This window comes from Typopeltis vanoorti, chromosome 11 (assembly GCF_054136105.1).
Source record: "Typopeltis vanoorti isolate ZY-2024b chromosome 11, IOZ_Tvanoo_1.0, whole genome shotgun sequence".
Lineage (NCBI taxonomy): Eukaryota > Metazoa > Arthropoda > Arachnida > Uropygi > Thelyphonidae > Typopeltis > Typopeltis vanoorti.
The window spans coordinates 136327178-136350575 of record NC_143559.1 but is presented as its reverse complement, the minus strand read 5'-3'; the positions used below and the strand labels follow the sequence as shown (position 1 = coordinate 136350575).

At 35.4% G+C, this 23398-nt stretch overlaps 1 protein-coding gene across 1 annotated transcript in view; it reads left to right on the top strand.

The window, feature by feature from the left end:
* Chc (clathrin heavy chain) overlaps positions 1–23398 on the top strand; it is a 533133-nt gene that overhangs the window by 490798 nt on the left and 18937 nt on the right. Inside the window, exons 27-29 of the mRNA XM_090400150.1 lie at positions 2857–3138; positions 10211–10432; positions 17445–17520. Coding sequence (XP_090256276.1) covers positions 2857–3138; positions 10211–10432; positions 17445–17520 — 580 coding nt within the window. The remainder of the gene's footprint in view (positions 1–2856; positions 3139–10210; positions 10433–17444; positions 17521–23398) is intronic.

Sequence of the window (23398 nt, the reverse complement as noted above, 5' to 3'; positions counted from 1 at the left end):
ACTACGCAAACAAGACGGCAAGAAACCGCCAAAACAACCCAAGTACCAAAACGAACTTCCCTACACAAAAAATTATCAAACTACCATACACCCAAAACACATACAAAGCATATAAATACATCTTCAAACATACTGACTACAAACTGGTATTCACCACAAACCAAAAACTGGCAAACCTCCTAAAATCCACCTAACTCCACACACAGAAAGAAACATTTGAACAGCACAACGTAGTCTATAAATTTCCTTGCCAACAAGACTGTGACATCACCATCAGGTCTTTATGGGCAAGACTACAAGAACACTTCCGTGACTGTAACATCCCTATTCCAGAACATTTAAACACTAAAAAAACGTAACATCAAAAAGAAAAATCGAATACAAAGCACAGGAAAAACGGAAATAGCTGTTCACGCCCTTGAACAAAAACATACCCCGCAGATCGACAAGGCCATCATAGTAGACAGACAAGACAATGAAACAATGCTCAGAATATCGGAAACAATAGCTATAAAGTGTGACGCGAACTCTATCAACGTACACAGGTCCTACATAATCTCCGAGGTTCGGAAGCTTCACAGCATAAAATTGAGGTCACAACCCCGACCAATAGGTGACAACACAAACACTTCAAAAGCAGAAGCACCTACCCGACCTGACATAGCATCCACTTTCCCAATGTGTTCAGATGATGACCAAGAATAGTCGAAACGGACCGCACCCCCATCAACCACCTTTCCCCTTCCCCCTCCCTATTTTAAAAAAATCAACCCTTTCACCTTTTCCCCCACCCCAATATAATATAATATATATGTTTATATATATTACGAAAAAAAACCCAGGTTTTTCTAACTTAATTCTCCCAAATTGCCTACCCCCACCACTCAGTAGTTTATTGACATCGCAGAAAGTGGAAAAGCCGCAACACCCAGAAAAAGGTATGTGTAAATTTCTATTTCTTATGCTACATATACTTCTTGGTAAATTTATACCTACAATGCCCTAAGAATCCATGAGTAAATAGCCAATGACATTTAAACAGGGGCACTGCTAAACTGAAGCAGGCTAAATAGCCGTAATTATAATAATCTATTGGGTATATTTATTCACTTCAGTAAACTTCCTGTTGGTTCTCATCTTCTAAAGATCATTAAACTTTATTCACAACTGCTGTCTGCCAAGTTCTTGTGCTTGACACCTGTCTTACTTTGGATAAACAGGATGTTCTATGGAAAAAGAGTAAAGAATACAAATCTTGTGTTAGAGGTCTAATAGAGTATTGACAACACTAGGAAGGATTAAAAACTAACTTTAATGCTTCCAGTATTTCGTCTGTCACTGAGACATCTTCAAGAAGTACAAATAACACTTGTAACACACACACACACACACACACACACAAATATTAAATGACTCTAAAACAGTGTTTCTCAATGTGGGTCATACGCCTCACAGGGAGGAAATTTGAATATTTTGGGGGGGCAATTAGAAAATGTACATGTTTATATTATACTTTTTCAGAATTTGGCTGACTATTATGCTAGAGGGGGCATCAAAATCTTTGAAACGTTGAAGTGGGGCATGATCCAAAAAAAGGTTGAGAAACACTGCTCTAAAGCCACCATAGTGAATTTAAAAAGGAAAGACTATTTTTGGAATCTGCAGCAGCACTCAGAAATCAACCTAAACCTATCTTAACAAATATGGATGCATAAAACTTCCCAAATTAGTATTTAATTCTTTCTTTCTGCTGTCAGTTCTACATTAAACCTCCAACATGTCCTCACAGCACTTAAATCTTAACACATGAATACCAATCTCACATTATTAACAAGAAATCTGGCTTAGCAAAATACTGAATTAATACCAACCACAATATCCACTGATCTGAAACATGCTTACTCCATTGCTGCCACCACAGTTTGAACATTTTTAAAGAACCAAAACCCTACTTCTTTGTCTGAACTTGAATTGGAATGACTGCTTGTTTTACTGAAGGTATGGAAAAGTCCTATTTTGATCAGACATCCATTTTATTTATTTTATTATTTTTTTAAAAATCCAATGAGTTTGCTGTAAACCACTTGTTCTATTTAAATAACTGGACAGCTCTTATTATTTGCGAGAGCTGTGTAGTTGTGTTTCTACCCTGTGTTTCACTAATCTGTATGCTACTGATGACCTGTAATTTTCAGGTCAAAATATCTGGCCATTAACACTTGATACTTATTATCTTCATGTTTTTGTATTTTGTCTAACAATGTCATGTTCCTTCCTCATATCTTCATTTTTCATCTGATTCTGCCATTTGATGTCAAATATGGTCATTCCTCTGATTTTTATCATAATCCTTATATCCATTACTTAAAATGGGTTTGAACATTTATATATTGCTAGTTTAGTGTTTTGGGTAATTTCTCCCTTATTCCATATAAATTTATTCAGCTTGTTCCCCACTATACCAGATTTACTTATTCTGTTGTCTATTTCAATATTTAATTTGCCATTTTCCCTGAAAATGGTGTGCACTTATTTTATATTTTATTTGTTCTATAGCTTCTAAATTGGGAATGCAGCTGAAGTTTTCTGTATTCCTGTTTTCATAGATTTTTTTTTTTTCAGTGCTGATTTTTATTCCAAATTTGTCACAGCTATTATTCAATTTAGAAAATCCTGAAGACTTGCTCTGGATGTGTTTACAGTATATCTGCATAAAGCAAAGAGCTAAGTTTGATATCTCTGGTTTTAACATCATACTTAGTCATACAAGAGAAAAGTAGTGTTAAAATTCATTAATGTTAAAAAAAAAAAAAATCTGATTAAAAAAATAATTAATGTTCTGCTCATATTTTCCAGGTCGATCATCTTCCACTTGTAAAGCCATATTTACGGTCTGTACAAAGTCTAAATAATAAAGCAATTAATGAAGCCTTGAATGGCTTATTAATTGATGAAGAAGATTTTCAAGGACTTAGGACTTCAATTGATGCTTTTGATAATTTTGATAACATTTCACTGGCCCAGCACCTTGAAAAACATGAATTAATAGAGTTTCGGCGAATAGCTGCATATCTTTATAAAGGAAATAATCGTTGGAAGCAGTCTGTTGAATTATGCAAAAAGGATAGGCTTTTTAAGGTAAGTTAGAATTTTTATTTTTATTTTTTTATAAAATACAAATGGTATTTTTGGAATGAGAGATATTTTTAGATTTAAAAATCAATGTCTAAACATAAGCAGTCAGCCATCTCAAACTATAATGAAATGCAAAACTACAGTTTCTGTCAAGATTGTATCTTTTCAGTGTGACAAGGGAATTTATGTAAGTGAGGTTAAGCTTTGCATTCCATATTTAAATTAGCAAGCACTTTTTTGTTATGAACTTTCATAGTAGTGAGGGATAGTTAGTTATTTTTATTATTGAAGAAATTGATCATAGATGTCAGTATTCCAAGCACTTAGAGGTAAACCTGTTTACATGATGCACATAGTGTACCCATTGATAGCACTAGCAAGTGGAATGATTCACTGGTGTTTTCATATTACCAAAACTGCTATGATAGTACTTTTTCTTATTAGTATATTAGATTCAGTATTTCACTGGATTGAAATTATATTCTCATTCTGTGATGGATACTAGTAATGTAGAAGGAAACTAAAAAATTGTGATATTTTATACTTCATATATAATTTAAGAAGTAATATAAAACAATCATTTAAGATTTGTAGTTGATGAAACAATGCCTTATTAAGATCTGAAACTAATTGGTGTTTGTATTTTGCTGTAAATGCAACAGAGCATGTTTCACTTGTAGGCATGCAGTTAGAACTGAAAAATGTATAAAATGGTTTGATGTAAAGTCATTTAAAGCAGGATTATCTCCATTTATATAGACTATATTGCTGAACAAGTGATAATGTCCAATCTTCTCTTAAAGTAATCTTTGTCTTCAACCTAAGTTTACTAATTTTAGTAACTAAAATTTGTTATGAAACTCAGTAATAAAATGAAATTATCAGGCAAGAAAATAAACTGTAAAATGCACTTTCTTGAAACTAGTAGGTAATAAGCACCTTAATGAAAAATGTATGCATATAAAAAGATATCAGAATAAGCAAAGATAGTATGGCATTGAATAAGCTTTGCAAATTACATGGAACAAGAATAATTAGCCAATATTATTAATATTTAAATATGTTTAAACAAATTTTAATATGGATGAGTTCTTTGATGGTAATCCCATACACTGATAGGTTGGTTGCTCAGCCTAGAGCATTAATGCTGGAGATGGAGAGAAAGTCAAAGAAAAAAAAAATTGTTTTTGGATATGAATCAGACATAAAAAAAAAAAATCAGCTAACGCCTTTTTATTCCCGTATATACGGGAGTGAATCAGACATAAGGTTGGAAAAATATTGAATACTTCAAACATTAAATAGTTGATGTTCAGTGAAGAAAAAGATTATAGGTATCCTTTGATTAATGCGATTAATTAATCCCTCGGTTTTACCGCGTATATCAAAATCGTGTTAATCGAATATAATAATCAATGGTAAAAATTACAATTCGTCTATCATTGATAACTGTATTAATAATTTGTTTTATATGGTACTCTTTTAGGAAAGACAAAGAATGCAAAATGTTTAATAAATGCTTGTACCTACATCAGTTACAGCAATTTTTATCAAAAAAATAGTTATCAAGAGTCTTTTGAACAGTTTTAATTTTTTTTCTTATTAGCATAAATTCTATGATAAGCAGAAATGACTCTCTAGACCTCAGCAAAGAAACATTCTTCAATTAACATCTGGATCCATATCCATTACTTGCTGCTTAAGCGATTCTAAACTGCAAAATATTCCATCCAGTTCTTCGATTGTTATCTCCTTTGGAACCTCATCTTCACATTCCATTTGTTCGTTGTCTTCATATGCACGTTGTCACTGAAAACTTTTGAATTTGAATCCAATAATTCATTAACATCTTCTGCATCAACATATCAAAACAAGGTCTTCACCAATTGCAACGATTTCTTCAATCGCTTTGTTCAAAGGATTTTGAAAACTACCTAAGTTATTAGTGCATTCTGGCAAAAGGTTTTTCCAAACAGCTCTCATGCAGCTAGAAGACACTTGCTCAAACGAATCATGAATGTTTTCAAGTGTGTGTTTAATGTTAAAATTTTTGCAAACTTCTTTGAGCCTAATCGCATTTTCTCCTGCTGTTTCTGCTGCCTTTGAGAATGTCTTTTAAAATAGGCTTTGAAAGTTACAATGACTCCCATGATCAATGGTTTGTTGCAATGATGTCGTATTTGATGGAATTTTGGTAAATTTAAAGGCGCGTTAATCAAAACTCTTGATGCGTATATCAAGGGATTGTCGCAATTAATTTCGGGGCGTTAATCAAATCCCGCGTTAAGCAGAACCACGTTAAACAAGGGATACCTGTACATCAGCAGAACCATATGTATTGAATCATTTGATATTGGTTTCAATTAGATTGTGGATGTTAGATGAAGTGTTATAGTGAAATATTTGCTGTGGAAAATTTCCTTTAGCATATGACAGTTTATTTAATGGTATTAATTCTAAACACAGAATTATCTTCTTATATTATTTCACTTGTATGCTAATATTTCACTAGTTTTACAAGGATGGTCTGAAAAGTTCTTGGCCTCGACCATAGATGGCAACACTATCGGCAAGATTTTTTTTTCTAAGTTGATACACTTGTCATAAGCATCCATGTGAAATTGCAAGTCATTCTATCAAATAGTTTGTTTTATACAGCTGTCTGAAGCAAAAGTGTTGTCTGTATCTTTTGAAATGGATAAAATTGAGTATCGTGTGTTATAAAATTCTTTGTAAAAGAAGGTTTAATGCCAAAAGAAATTCATTTGAAGTTCATAAAAGTTTATGGGCACTCTTCTTATTTTTGACAATTAAGAAATGGGCTGCCAAGTTTAAATGTGGCTGTACCAGCCTTGAAGATGATCCAAGTGAAGGACGTTCAAAAATTGTAACAACACCAGAAATCATCGATCAAGTGCACGATTTGGTCTTAGATGACCGGTGAGTCAAAGTGCGTGAAATTGCTGAGACTATAGGCATTTCAAAAGAACATGTAGGATATATTTTGCATGAAGAATTGCAAATGAAAAAGCTTTGTGCAAGATAGGTGCTGTTCTTGCTCACAGCAGATCAAAAACACATTCACATGAAAATCTCTGAACAGTGTTTGGAGTGTTTTAACCAGAATAAAACTGATTTTGTGCATCTATTTATTACTATGGATGAGACTTGGATTCATCATTACACACCAGAATCCAAACAGCAGTCAAAACAGTGGACAGAAGCCTGTTGTTCAGCGCCAAAGAAGACAAGGTTATGGCATCGGTGTTGTGGGATGCTAAAGGCATTTTGTTTGTTATCTTGAAAAAGAGTAAAACAATAACCGGGGAATATTTCTGATCTTTTAACCAGACTGGACAAAACAATTCGTGAAAAAAGACCCTGGTTTGCAGAAGGAAAAAATCATCTTTCATCAGGACAATGCATCTGTCCACAAAGGTGTTTTAACAATGGAAAAATTAAGGGATATGCACTATGAATTGTTTGCTATCGGTCTTATGGAAGTATGTAGCCTTAGGTGGAGTTTACCATCCACTTAGGGCTGCACTCCCACGCAACCTGACTCCAAGGAGATCACTGACGGAGACAGCATCATTTCGAGGGCCCACCCATTTGCCTCTGAGCAGTTTCACGTACTCTTGAACTCTCTCTTAGAAGTTCTTTGTGACTTTCTCTCATGGTACTTGTTTGCTATCAGTCTCACTGACATATTTAGCCTTAGGTGGAGATGCTAGTTAGCCTTAGGCAGATACGCTAACTGCTCGACCGGCCCGGCCGAGTGGTTAGCGTATCCTCTCCCCAGCCAAAAGGCCTTGGGTTCGAATCCTGCCGTGGACAGGAATGTTTGTGATTGTGTGTGGAAATACTGGTGGTGGTGGTGGTGGTCGGTGATAGATTGCGTTGGTGTAGTTGCGGTCAGTTGGTGGATTGTGAGTGGTGGAGACAGTTGTAGAGTAGATGCCCCTCCCCTCAGTGAGTCTTTAGACTCCTTGGGGGTGACAAATAATAATATGAATGGTTGGAACAACCACCCTATTCCTCAGATTTGGCTACTTCTGACTTCTTTCTCTTCTCAAAACTGAAATTCTTCCTCTCTGGTCAGCATTTTTCTTCGAATCAAGAGGTGATCGCAGCTGTAGAGGGGTATTTTGCAGATCTTCCTGAGAACCACTACAGGGATGGGATAATGGCGCTGGAGCATTGCTGGAATAAACGTATTAGTCTTAAGGAAGATTATGTTGAAAAATAAAAATAATTTTGAAATTATACATTTGTTTCTTCATTGTTAGGCCAAGAACTTTTCAGGCCACCCTCGTACATTACATCCAGCATCTTCAGAGCACAAAAACAGTTTGTCATAGTACACGAAACCGTAACAATTTGGTGTAACCATGGAATATTTAAAAAATTTTGTAACGGACAAATCAAGGAACTAAAGTCTTAATTGGTGCAATCTATTGTCTGATAAGGAGATAAAAAACAAGTATTAATTTGATCTTTAAATGACCATCTCCCAGGTTTTTGATAAATTGATACAGCCATACTTGTTCAGGTTTGGAGAAGGTTTTAAAGCTGCTGCTGATTCCAAAAACAATTTGACTTATAATGACTTCTGTGTAGCACTGGTTTTCTTCTATCTGTTTCCGTGGGAAGAAGTATCCAAAGCATAGTCTTCTAGTCCCATCTTTCCATAATATAATGGGGAATGTATTTTTATGTTCTCCAAATCAAGAGAGCATAAAAAATTTATAAATAATTATTTTCTTATATTTTGTTGTGAATTAATACTGATAAACTATCATATACTGTCAACACGAGCTTTCTACTTGTTCTTTTAGCATAGCATTGATTCTAAGGAGCTTCGTTTATTTCTGAACTACAGCAAACACTTATGCAGTTAATAGTAGTGAGCTTTAACTATATTAGTATTCAAGATTTTACGGTTATCTGAGATGATAATTTTAACATATTTAAGATGAATTTATTTATGCAGTTGAAATGTTTTTATAGAATACAAGAATTCTCCCTTGTTGAAAATGTGGCAAATAGTTGATCTGTTGAAGTTTTTGACAGAATGCAGATGATGAAATTTATTGATACTATGGAAATGCACTAGCAGTGATAAATCTTGCTTTCAAATTTGAATAGTTAATGAATCTTTTAGGTTATTAATATATTGATGTTATTCCTGTGACGAACTTCACCATAAACTTTTTTTTTTTTGTCCTTGATGTTTCTTTCTATATATCACTGCTGTGCTATGTGGGATTACATTTGGAAGTGTATTCTTTTGAATGGAAATATACTGATATATCAAATTTATAAAATGCTTCCATAGTAGCAAATGTCTTTTTAAATGGGAAGACCCAATTTTGTATTCTGCCTAGTGCACAAATAAAACTTAGTTTTCAACTTGAAAGGGAGTTAGCCTGGTCTTGTATGGAGACGGCAAAATTTTTCTTTGAATATTTTATGTAGATAATTAATCACTTATGATGCATTCAATAGGTTTATATGGAGAAAAGTTACTTTGTTATATATTAAGGGGAAAATGAAATAAGACCAGATACATCCCTGGTTGATTGAACAAAGACTTCAATTATTAAGCGTGAGACCACAACCCTACTTCAAGTTTTCGGAAGTGAATTAATGAAATCACTATTACCTGAGAAATACATTAATATATGCCATAATTTCATGGGCAAAACATAATGGATATCAGTTTAATGTGGAAAAGTGTAAAGTTATACATTTTGGGATACAACAATTTGAAGTTTAGAGGGCATATTGCAAAAATAGCCAGGATAGCTCACAGGATTACTTGGTTATTGGAGAACACAATAACCAAGTAACAAGCAGAAATAAGGGAGTTATCATTCCTGTTTATGAATCCTTAATATGACCACATTTGGATTACTCAGATCTGGTGTCACCTGGGTTTCTTGGGAATGAGGAAGTGGAGAGGATTTAGAGATGACTCTCCAAGGTGGTGAGTGGTCTGTGTAATGCTCCCAATGAGGATGATTTGAGTTTGTGGATTGCAAAGCTTGTTTGATATGCAAAAAAAAAAAAAAGAGGGTTTTGATAGAAACATTTAACTTACTTACAGGATTTTATAGAATTGATTTGGGGAAGTGTTTTAGCACTTGGATAGAGGGAGCAGAACAAGAGATCTTTGGAAGAGATCTATTAATGGTTTCATGGAGAGGTATAATAGATATTGTGCTGATAGTTCAGGTCTCTCACAATGAGTCTTAGGACTCCATGGAGGTGCCTATGCAATAATAACATATGCTTTTTCTTAGGATTTACATTTCCTCACATCCTAAATTTAAACTATTGTTGATTCTGTTATATAGTAGCACCCAGTTATGCATTTGGTCTTCCATCTCAGACCAAACTGCCTTCTTCACCAAACCTATTTCCTGTATCACACACTACCTGTATTGCAGATTTCTAATCTGGTTGGATTTAATTATTCTGCAATAATTAATGGTACTCCCCACCCTTATCTTGTGTTCTGTGAATAAACTGAACTTTCCACCTTCTATTCCTGTAACAACACCTTCTGTCAGCTAGCTCTCATTCTTATACTTTTTAGTTTAACTACATCTACCAGTGCTAAGAACCCCTTACCTTTATTCCTAATGCTACTGGCATTAGCTGTTCAAGATTATTCAGCAAATCATACTACTGTCAGGCTGATATGCCGAATAATTTTGAAACATATCCTCCCAATTTCTGCAGTTTACTTTTCTTTCTTGACAAAACTTATCAAGAAAATGTCATGAAACTTGCAATTTCTTCCATTTATTGCATTTGTCCATGTTTTTATGAAACCACCTACCCACCCATTTAGTTTTCCTGACAACTCATGATCTTTCACTAAACAGTTTCTGCATGTGTTCGCAAAACTATTCAGTTGCAATCCGTCTTGCCAGTACAAATCTTTGACCATCAATCAGCCTATACATCCACAGACTGCACCAATTCTCCTGTATGTTCTATTTACTGACTTATTTGTCCTTGGGTTTATGACAGAAGATAATCTTAATCAAATTCTTTACTTTTATAGGATGCAATGGAATATGCTGCAGAATCTAAAATGCCAGAAGTAGCAGAGGAGTTACTAGCTTGGTTTCTAGATGAAAAGAACTTTGAGTGCTTTGGTGCCTGTTTATTTCAATGTTATGATCTTCTGCATCCTGATGTTATTTTGGAGTTAGCATGGCGTCATGGTATCATGGATTTTGCCATGCCATATCTCATACAGGTGATGAGAGAGTACATAACAAAGGTAAGTAACTTCAGATGACCTGGAAGTATTGCTATTTTAAACTTAATATTTTCTTGGTGTTCTGATTTTGAAGTGTATGTTTTTAAATAGTTGAAATTATATATCATCCATATTTATTTATGAAAGTTTGACTTGGGCATAGTTAAGGTGATTAATTTGTATATAGATTATCTGGAAATCTTCCATTTTAAAATGGCATGATTTTTTTTTCCCAAAACCACAAAGATCCGATATCAAGCAAGTTTTCAGCACCCGTTTTGATAGAAAACTTATTCATTGCACATGTTCATGAACTAATGCTAGAGTATATTGAATAAATATCCTTTGCACTTTATATTCTACAGAGCTGGTTGGTGACCATGTTTTCCCACCATGATGCACTTCTTTATTCAAAGATTGATTTCATTCAAAGAATGAAAGCACAAATGAGTCCTTGCAATAGATCCTATCTGTCATCAAAGTATACAAATAGCTATTGGTGCATTTTTCCAGTCACACATATGAAGCAAATGTTGAAGCAAATGAACCTGCTCTCGCTTCAGCAAAAACAGTCCCAATGATAGTCTTTACCTATTCATCCTATGTGGATTAGTATTCCCTCCCACACACACAGTGAGAAATTCAGTATTGCAAATCAGGCTGCCATCATTTGGTATGCGAGTCAATGATTGTATAAGATCCATCCAGATCTCATACTGACAATATGTACCAATAATCATACCAAATATTTTAGTCTGAAAATAACAGACTATCTTCAGTGGCTACATAGGAACAGTTTTTTTTAACAAGGTGGGATACCAACAATTGATCATTCAAAAGTAGAACGAGCCACATGATGTTATATCGCTGAGTATTAAAGAGAGGAAAACATTTTTTATCAGAGTAATGATTAAATTAAAGATATTAATTCACAAATTCATATAATAATCTTAATTTATAAATAATATTCGTCTAATGTAAGAATTAGTCTTAATTTAAAAAATAAAAAATTATATATATATTAATGTGTTATCCTGATAAAACTTTCCCATATTTTTGATAAAGATATATAATCATTTCGATTCAAGTTAGGGCATTGAAGTAAGGCCTCGGCACTTTCTTTAAATAAACGTTCAAATTTATAGCGACATCTGTGTAGGAGACGAGTCTTGGACCAGGGGATGTTGTGACTTGTCTCTATTCCATGCTGAGCCAATCCAGACTTATCGGATTTGTTGTGCTGAATGTATGATTGATGTTCCTGAATTCTTTTTTCTATAGAGCATCCTGTTTGTCCAAAGTAGGACAGATTACAGTTACAAGGTACTTGATACACACAACACACACACCAGGCAGAGACATAGTTGAGCGTTTATCTTTAGAAGAGGGGAAATAGGTGGATATTTTGTTAATAGGTATATAAGTGGCTGTTAAATCATATTTCTTCAGAATTCTTGAAATTGGTTTTGAAATCCTGGAAATATAAGGAATTGGAACTCAACGTATTGAATCTATTAGATTGGCTTGTAAGAATCAAACAAATGTTGTGTACTCTTTTCAGAGAAGCCATTTAATTTCATGTAGTGTTTGATAGTTGAAAGTTCTTTCTGTAATTCATGAGAAGTTGAACAATTAGTTCTGGCTTGTCGGATTAAACATTTTATGATTCCTAATTTTTGATAAGGATGATGAGCAGATTGTTTGAGAATATAACGTCCAGTGAAAGTGAGTTTTCTGTAAACTGTTGTTGTTTACAACAACAGTTTACAGAAATTTTAATTTATAATTTTATAAATTATTAAATTCTTAATTTTTTTAAAATTAAGACTTTAATACTTACATTAGTCTAATTATTTATAAATTAAGATTATTATATGAATTTGTGAATTAATATCTTTAATTTAATCATTACTCTGATTAAAAAAAAAAAAAAATGTTTTCCTCTCTTTAATATTTAGTGATATAACATCATGCGGCTCAATTTACTTTTGAATGATCAATTGTTGGTATTCCACCTTGTTAAAAAACTGTTCCTATGTAGCCACTGAAGATAGTCTGTTATTTTCAGACTGAAATATTTGGCAAATTAAAATATAATATTCTTGTGTAAACGTGTCTGTATAAGCTGGTCATTTTAAGCATTATCTGCTTCGAGTACCCAAGTCTCCTATTTTGGAATCGAGTAACCATAGGAATAAAATTTTGGCTGAGCCATGTACACTTACAGATCTTATTGAACTTAAACAAATGCATTAGACCATAACTGCAATTTATGTCATTTATTGCATTGCTCAGTTTTTAAAATTTTTCTTATACATAGCATGTTATTTACTTTAACTGTTTATTTTTTATTACCTTTCGCAGCTGTAACCTTAATAATAGTGCATGTTTTCTGTTTTTACACCAGAATAAATTCCAAACCAACCAACCTTTTATTTCTGATATGAATACATAAGGGAACAACAATGTTCCCTTATATATTTGTTTTAATGCATCCTTCATCGTGAACTGTTCAAAATGACTGAGTTGCCTTTGTCGGCTTTCAGTGCGATGCTTTGTTCTTTTTAATGTTCTTTTTGATCAAAAATTTGTGAAGGTATGTTGATGATATATTTATCTGGCCCAGTACTAATGCCCAATTAGAAGATTTTGTCACCTTCCTGAACAACAGGAAGGTGACAATTTAATCCAAGGATGAACAACATTCATCCTTGGATTAAATTCACAGTTGAATTGGAAAGAAATACGTCTTGACTATTTTGGATACACTAGTTGAAATATCAGAACAAAACATAATCAACTTGTCAGTCTACAGGAAAGCATCTAACACAGGACATTATCTACATGCAATTTCTCATCACCACCCAGCACAAAAATTGGGCATCATTCATTCCTTACATGATAGTCAACATTCTGTAGGTTCTATCTTAATTCTAAACATTCCAAAAAATCACAACAGCAGAGCATTAGTCAAAAACATTCTATTTGAGCCTCCAAAACAATGAGAACACACACGCACACAATTGCAGATCAAGATTGCTTTGCCAATAAAACTTAAGTTGCCTTCTACCCACTCGCAAAACCTGGTGTTTACAAGATCAGTTGCAATTGTGGTCTATACTGCATAGGGCAGATCTGGTGAGATTGGCTGATCAGAACACTTTGAAGAGATTGATAATGAAAGCAAGCACAAATCAAGGCTGGCAGCACATCAATGGGGGTGGTCAAGTAGAACAGCAACAAACTGAAATGCTCCACATTGATTACCATTTTGTCATTGTCTGTGAAAATATTAGTGGTGGTGGTAGGTAGATGGCATTGGTGTAGATCAGGGGTCTTCAACGCATGGCCTGCACGCCACCTGTAGCCTGCGGAGCTCTTTACCATGACCCACCAGCCATTTTGAAAAAATAACTACTTAACATTAAAACGCGATTAAATAAAAAAAAAATAATTTCATTGAAGCCCACGGGCCACTGAGCAATACTGCGGTATTTAGAATTGTAAGATGCTTTCCCGATTCACAAGGAATTCTGTATGTTTGATACTTAAAATCCTATAAAAATAAATATTAAATAGACATGCTTCTTCAGCCATCTACCACCACCAAGTGGTACTTAAGTACTACTACTAATGTCACACGTAGATGGCTGAAGCAGCAGTTCATTCGTTCGAGTGCGCTGTCTAGTGCCTTCCAGATATATCTCGAAGGTTCTCGATACTTCGTTATATTCATATAAATACAAGAGGACCTCATCCACAGTCAGTCAGTCCAGTCATGAACAGTGTGATATCCGTGTATAAGCACATGCGGGTTCGTCATGTCAGCCGTAGCCTATTGTGGTTTTATATTGCTAGACTTTTTTCATTAGTGTGAGACATATTCAGTGGATATTAACCATTACACGGCCATTTTGGATCACTTTTTGGGTTCACCTTCCATCACTATAGCGTCTATGAGTAAAAAGCGTAAATCAAGTGATTCTTGTCGGAATTTTAATGAAAATTGGACCAATTTGTACTTTTTTGTGCCGATCAATAAGCCAGTGTGTTTAATTTATGAGTCAGTGTCAATATCAAAAGAATGCAATATAAAACGACATTGAGACAAAACATGCATCTAATTTCGAACACCTTCAAGGGCAGCTTTGTGTGGACAAAGTGAACCATCTCCAAATTGATTGAAAATGTCAGCAGGATATGTTTAAAAGGCAGATGGGAAGAGATCAAAACGTGCATCAAAGTAATTTATGTAATAGCTGAAACAATTGCTAAAAAATCAAAAGCCTTCTTGGACGGCGAGTTTCTGAAAGAGTGTCTTATCGCTGCTGAGGATATTCTGTGTCCAAATAAGGAAGTGTTTAAAAAGCAGAATTTGCCTGGGGTAACTCTAGCACAATGTATTCTTGCCAATGACATTGAAGGAACTTTAAAAACGCTGTCGTCCGAATTTACGTCATATTCCCTTACTTTACATGAGAGCACAGATGTGAAGGATGCAGCACAACTGGCTATCTTTTGTCCGTGGCAATATGTCAGAAGAACTGCTCGTGCATATGAAGGGAACGACTAAAGGCACTGATATTCTTAAAGCCCTAGTCTTTAGATGAAAGCACAGATGTGAAGGATACAGCACAACTGGCTATCTTTTGTCTGTGGCAACGTGACAGAAGAACTGCTAGTGCTTGTGCATATGAAGGGAATGACAAATGGCACTGATATTCTTGAAGCCACCAAGAAAACGCTCCAGCGTTTTGACCTCAACAGTGTGGTAACTGATGGTGCCCCTGCTATCGAGGGAAAGAATGAAGGGTTTGTTGCACTGCTATGGAAAGAACCAGAACTAGAAGGAAAAGATTTCGTCCATTACCACTGTTTAATCCACCAGGAGAATTTGCGCAAAAACTATTGGATTCGAGAATGTCAAGAAAGTTATTGTGACTGTCGTCAACATTATTGGGGCAAGAGGATTGAATATCGTCAATTCCAAGAGTTTTTGACCCAAGAGTGCGAAGCGAATCACAACGATGTGGTTTATTATAGTGATGTTCATTGGTTGAGCAGAGGGAAGGTTCTTAAAAGAATGTTTGACTTAAGAAGCGAAATAGAGCAGTTCATGCAAACCAAAGGGAATCCGATTTCAGAATTTAACGATCCGAAGTGGATGACAGACTTTGCCTTTTTGACCGACATCCCTTTGCATATGAATGAGCTAAATACGCGGCCAATCCAAAGATCAACTGGTGCACACTCTGTTTGATCACATCAAAGCTTTTGTGGCAAAGCTTGAACTTTGGGTGGTACAACTTGCAAAAAAAGACATAACTCATTTTCAGCTTCTTGATGAATACACTACAAAATTAGCAGTGTTGCAAAGCGAGTTCGAAGAGAGATTTAGTGATTTTCATAACCAACAGTCTTCTTTAGATTTATTTTCAATGCCATTCAGTGTCTGCTGCCGAAATGCTTGTTCGAATGGAGCTGCTTGAACTCCAAAATAACTCTTCTTTGAGAGAAAAATTATCCAACGTGCCCTTGCTTACATTTTACAAAGACTACATTTTTGAGGACACATTCCCTAATCTTTGCCGATGTGTGCTTTGTTAGGAAGCACATACTTATGTGAGCAGTTCTTCTCCAGAATGAAGCATGTGAAGTCCAAGACAAGAATTCAGTTTACGGACCAATACCTTGAATATTCTGTGCATAGCAACTTCCAACATTGATTCCAACATTGACATTGTAAAAAATGAATGTTTTCTTCATTAAATTATCTTTTTTCAAGTATTGATTGTATTTACTTATCATGAACTCAACTCCTACCTACACTCTCTTAAAGCAGAGTTTGTGTATTTTTATAGGACTTTATGTTTAAAGTATCAAATGCGCAGCGTTCCTTGTGAATCTGGAAAGCATCTTGCAATTCTAAATACCGCAGTATAGCTTAGTGTCCCACGGGCTTCATTAAAATTTTTAATGCGACCTGCGCTGTCTGAAAGGTTGAAGCCCCCTGGTGTAGAAGATGGTAGTTGTGGTTCGTATTAGTTGGTGGGATGAGTGGTAGAGGTGGGCAGTAGATAGCAATGGTGTAGATGATGGTAGTTGCAGTTCGTAGTATTTGGTGGAATCAGTAATGGAGACAGAGTTGTAGATTAGATGTACTCCCTCTGAGTCTTTGAACTCCCTGGAGGTGTCATCATACAGTTTTTCAGTTATCGTGATTTTTCTCTGTCTTAATCTTTGGAAACCAGTATATGAATGATATGTTCCCATAACTCTCGATACCGAACTTAGAAAGTATATGGTGAGAGGGACCAGTTCATAATTCCAATAAATTTGAATAGCTTTCATAATGAACTGAGGTCTTAAGTTTCGTAACTTAATTTCTGTGTTTGGATAATCATCTTAGAAACCTGTCTTTATGTGAGGGCCATTTTAAAAGTTCTGCAATCTCCCCTTCTGTTGTTAAACCAAATATTTAACAAGATACATTTACAAGATCTTCGGCATCTTCTACAAGATACATTTACAAGATCTTCTTGAATCTGGAAGGGTCATATCAAGACTGCAAAGGAGTCGAGAAAAAAAATTTCTATTCATACTTTTACTGTAAAATCAGATACTTTCATGTGAAATTTGTGGCTTCTTATTGTCATGCAAAATATATCAGACATGAATCAGATTCTTTCTTTGTACTTGGTCTCATTTCATGGAATAGAAACATCAAATAGAAAAAGCACCTTTTTACTCTATCTGGTTTACAACTACTGATGTGAAGATAAACTATTAATTTGTCATTGGCCATGCATGGTATGTGTATAGAACTTTTGAAATGACCTTTATATTTATAATCAGATAATTTTATGATCTTATTAATTCTAGTTTGAATATAATACTTGAAAAATTAGTACAATTTTTGAAGTTTTCTAAATATTAGTTCTAAATAAAAAAAAATATGAAAATATTCTTACATTTTAACATTCATTCTTAATACAGATTTTTTTTTTTTTTTTTTTTTTTGCTTTCACCTTAGGTTGATAAATTAGAAGAACTTGAAAGTCAGCGACTAGAGGAGTCAGCACAAAATGAGCAAAAACCTATTGTTTATGGTATGTTTTTTATTATTGTTATGTGGTCTCCTCCAGTATAACCATAGGAACCTTCTATGTCATGCATAAATATCATCTCTTTCACATACTCATCTCATGCGTGAGAAGATCCCAGTCCTTACTTGCTTCCTGGCTAGACCTTTATTTGCCATCTAGAGATGACCCAGAATTCTTCTTCCATTGCTATGAATGAAGAATTCTTCTTCCATTGCTATGTACAGTTTCATGGGTTAGATATCAAGAAGTCAAAAATATCTTCCAGTGGACATTTTCAGTTGTCTCTTCATTTCCACAGACCACCACCACACACCCTTATAACTATATCTGAGTATGGCATTCTGTATTTTGGTGTCTGGATCTAAAAATATTTTGGATCCAGAGGCAAGTGACAAATTGTGAGGGGTCTATTATACGGTATCTCTATGGAGTCTGAAGACTCATTGTGGGAGACCCACACTATTATACATACAAACCTATCATAACTCCTTAAACTCAACTAATTCTGACAATTCATTCAACTTATTCACCACTCTCTGCAAAAAGTCTGGACCACACTCTTATACAATTTACATAGATGGCCTCTAGTTCTCTATTTGTCATGCATTGAAAAATTTCCTTTGCATTGGTTTTATAAATCCTGTTTAATATCTTAAGTTTCTCTCATGTCTCCCTCTTTTTCATCTATCAACTGAACTCTGTAAACCACAGACCTTCAACCTGTTCTCATAGGGAGCATTCAACATATGTCACCAGCTTAGTTGCCTCTAAATATTCTCTATCACCTCCTAGTTCCCCAAGAAACCCAGGTGACCAAACCTGTGCACAGTAGTCAAGCTGCAGCTGAATCATAGCCTTAGAGACCATGATTCAGCTGCAACTTCCCTATCTTTACTTGTTAGCATGTTTTTCAATATCCAAGTAAGCCTTTCACCATTTTACCAACTTTTGCAGTATGCCATCTGAACTTCAATTCTCTGTCCACCATTATCTCCAAGTCTCTAGCCTCATCAGTTTCCTGCAATCCAGTATCATCAATGCGATACACAGTATGCAGTCTTTTCAACCCAAAATGCATATCCATATATTTTGCAACATTAAATTGACAGTCATCATCTTGCATGAAGTCCAGCAACATAATGGTGTAGCCATTTCTCTTATCTGACTCGGCTATCACTATTATAAAAGCAGGATGCCTTTTATAAAGTCATGCTGCCCACCACAGAGTTTTGTAATCCTATCCACCCACTGCTCTGTTTTAACTTTAACAACTTTTCCAATACTTTAACCACCATTCATGAAATACTTATTGGTCTGTAATTTGCTGCTTCTGTCTTGGAGATACCTTAATGTAATGGAACTGTCTTATCTTCTTTCCACTTCCTTGAAACTTTGCCAGAGTTGAGACTTAGATGGAACATTTTCATCAGAAGCAATGCCAGTTCTCTTCCACATATCAACCCATGTAGTGCATGGACAGAAATGCTATCGAGTCCCACTGCTGTGTTCACATTCATATTTTTCAATATGCTGAACACCACCTCTTCATTTACCTTGGTTTTGACGTGTGTCTCTCGCACATCAGCAACTGCAAAATCTCCACCTGGATGATACACCTTTGCAAAATGATCACTCAGTAATTCAACTATTTCTTTTCTCTACCACCATCCTATCATGAGCATTGTTTAAAGTCATTTTTCCTCTTACCTGCTACATAATGAAAAACTTGTGGGTTTACTTTGACCTGGTTTAGCAATTTTCTCTCGCCTAATTTGGCCTTTCTTCCAGACTAGTTACCCTTTGTACTGCTCATGAGTATGCTGGGATCACCTTTTTCTTTATATTTCCTCCACCACGAACTCTGTAATTAATCGTTGAGATCCAGTTTTGACTAGATCTTTGTATAATTCTTCATATCATTATTAAGTTGTTTATTAAATGAGCATACATGACTTCAGTTGGCAGTTTAAACTGTTCAGTTCATTCAGTATTTGAATCGTGTGTGATAAAATGACTTTGCAATTTACTAGCCGTTTGAAGCGCTTCTTTAATTCATCATGCAGTGAGTGGAATCTCTTCATCATTACTTTTTTCTTTTTCATCGAGATTCTCAAGGACAGCTTCTATTATTTCGTCATCACTAACAACCTTGTCAACCATCAGTTCTTCAATATCTGCAGACAAAGAATCATCAAATTCTTCTCAGCCAACTGCATCTGCATGATATTGGGATATTCAGTTGTATGCAAAGGTACAGGGTTTTTCTTTTTCAGACATGTTGGCTAAGTAGCTCCAGAGTTAAAGATCGGTACTATCAACATAAGAAGCCTGAATGGCAAAGAAATGGAGCTAGTTGAGGAATTAGATAAGTACCAGATCGACATAATAGGGGTGACTGAAACAAAACAAAAAAAAGACAAAAACTGGTGATCTTATAGTGGCTGCACTGCATAGTTCAGAAAGTCTGGACATAGGGACGAATGCCCGATGATTGGAGTAGAGCTCTCATAGTACCCATATATAAAAAGGGAAATAAAACTGAATGTGAGAATTACATAGGTATATCCCTACTGAGTGTTCCTGGCAAGATCTATAGAAGTATACTTGAGAAATGGTTGAGAAGAATTGTGGAAGAAAAGCTGGGTGAAGAACAAGCTGGATTCGGGCCAAATAGAGGCTGTCACAATCAGATCATCACTTTACGACAAATAGTTGAGAAAGCACGGGAAAATAACAAAGATCTGTATTTAAGTTTTGTTGATCTGGAGAAGGCATATGACAAGAGAGAAGCTATTTAATACGCTACAGTTATATTGTGTCAAGCAATACTTAGTGTTTATTTGAGTTGTAAGTCAGCAGTTAGAATTGAAGGAAGTACAGGAAGATGGTTTAATGTTAAATCTGGTGTGAGACAAGGATGTACATTATCCCCTCTGTTATTCATTATCTATATGGATCACATTATGAAGGAAAGTGGTATTAAACATGATATCAAAATTGGAGATGTTAATGTCAGCTCTTTGCTTTATGTGGATGATGTTATAATTCTAAATAAATCCGATACAAGTCTGCAAGATTCTCTCACTAAATTGAATAACTGTTGTAATAGATATGGTATGAAGGTCAGCAATAAAAAGACAAAGACAAGGAAAATAGGCAGAATCATTGAAAAGGTCAACTGTGTTGTGAATGGAGAACCTGTGGAAAAAGTAAAACATTTCAGCTACTTAGGCACGATTTTTAGCGAAGATGGTAAATTAAATATAGAAATAGACAACAGAATCAGCAAAGCTGGTATGGTGGGAAGTCAATTGAATAAATTCATATGGAATAAGAGAGAAATTGGTCGGAACACTAAATTAGCTGTATACAAGACAGTGTTCAAACCAATTTTAACTTATGGATCTGAGAGCTGGATCAAAAGTAAAACACTTGACCAAAAACTAGAGACCGAAGATATGAGAGTCCTGAGAAAGATTAGGGGCATGAACACATGGCATCAATGACAATATCTTATTAAAAATGAGGATATTAGGAAAGAACTAGACATTGTCAGCATCCAGGAATGTGTTAGCAGAGCTAATCTCAGGTGGTATGGTCACTTAAGCAGGAAGATTAGCAAAAGAAGTGTTCTTCTCTGCTGGGTTGGCAGGAAAACGACCCAGAGGAAGACCAAGATATAGGACGATTGATACAGTACAAAGTGCCTTAGACGATAGAAATATAAGAGCTGATAATGTTGGAGTCTTGACAAGAACAGACTGATTTGGAAGAAAATTGTAGATAGGAAGTTAGTAATGATGTAATTTTTTTCATGTAATACTATCATATCCTGTACACCCCTTGAGGGTACATAGCAGGAATTTGATGATGATGATGATGATTTCAATTCTGATAACACCAACTTAGCAAGTTTGCTATCCAAAATAAAAAATTTCTCTTCGTCATCAAATTCTTGCCATGTACCCTCAAGGGATTTACAGGATATAGTACATAAAAAATTTACATCATTACTAACTTCCTATTTACAATTTTCCTCCAAATCAGTATGTTACCTGTCAAGACTCCAACATTCTCAGATCTTATATTTCTATCTTCTAAGGCATTTTGTTGCTACAAGCAAAGGAGCACAGGGTGGGGAGCAGGAGATCTTTCGGCAGTTGAGCTTGGCAAGTGCAAGAAGAATGATTGTTATGGGAGATTTTAACTATGGCAGTATAAGCTGAGAAAAGGAAAATGCATGTAGTAATAAGGGAATGGAATTTCTAGAATTCTTGAGGGACAAATGTCTTAGGCAACATGTAATAGAGGGAACAGGAGGTTCAAGAGTTTTGGATGTGATCGTAGCATCAGAAGAGCTGATAACTGAGATGACATCTCTCCCCCCAGTTGGAGAGAATGACCATATGGTTTTGACTTGGAAGATGAATAGACATTCAGAAGTATCAAAGAAAAGGGAACGTATGTGGAATTATCAGGCAGGTCATTATGATAGTCTTAGATATCAACTTGAGACAGTTCCATGGAGGGAGGAATTGGAAAGACGAGATATCATTAGTGCTTGGAAAATTGTGGCGGAATGTTTGTTAGCATCATTAGTAAGCTGTATTCCATGAGTGAAGAAGAGAACACAATTTGTTGTAAAGTGGATGACAAACAATATCAAACAGGAACTGCAGTTGAAAAAGTGATTATGGAAGAGATAAAAGTAAAGGGGTGGCGAGCAGATGCATGAGGAATATTGAGATCCAAAGAAAATCCTAGGGAATTTTTTAGCTATGTGGCCAGGAGGAGAAACGATTGTGGAAGAATGACACGGTGGGATAAAAATGAGAATAGAGTGAAGCAGAGGACATAGTGGAGTTGTTCAATAAACACTTTATTGGAGTATTTCATCCTGGAGAAGTAAGTTTGAAGGATAGGGCAGGTTCGAGGTTTAGAGGTGCAAGAGAGAGTGTGTTCCAAATACTGAGTACTCTGGATGTCAATAAAGCTGTGGGACTGGATGGTATTTCACCACAGGTTTTAAGAGAATGTGCTAAAGAACTGACAGCTCCGTTGACTTGGTTATTCAATGAAAGACTGACTATGGGAAAGGTACCCAGGGAATGGAAGGAGGGTAAGATAGTGCCATTGCATAAGGGCAGTAGCAGACTGAAAATGTCTAATATAGGCCGGTTTGTGTGTCATCAGTAGTTAAGGTCTTGGAGAAATTAGTGAGGGACCATATACAGATTTGGGAAGATGAGGGTAATGTTATGTGAGAATCGACATGGATTTGTTAAGCGGCGCTCTTGCTTTAGTAATAAGATTGCCTTTTATAATAAAGTGACAAGAGCAGTTGATGAGGGAAAATCATATACTGCCTTTTTTTGGATTTTGCAGAGTTATTTGACAGGTTGCCACATGATATGCTGATATTTAAGTTGCAGCTCATGGGTTTAAATGTCGGGTTAGTCAACTGGATTCAGGAATGACTGTCTGATAGGTAGAGTGTTGTGTATGGTGGGGCAGTATCAAGGAGGCAGAAGGTTAAAAGTGGGGTTAAACAGGGCTCGGTACTGGAACCTGTATTGTTTTACCTTTATATCAATGATATTGTCAATGGATTATAAGTGAATATTTGGTTGTTTGTAGATGATGCGAAACTGGGCAGGGTTATTATTAATAGTGCAGATGTAGCAGCCCTTCAAGAGGATTCGAAAAAACTGGACAGATGGCAAATGAATGGGAATGTTGGTTTAATGCAGCAAAATGTAAAGTCTTGAAGTTTGGGATGCATTGATGGGAGGCTGCATACTCAACTGGAGGAGCTGGAGGAAGCATGGGAGACAAGAAATCTGGGGGTGATGATTGATGGAAAACTGAAATTCAGGGGGCA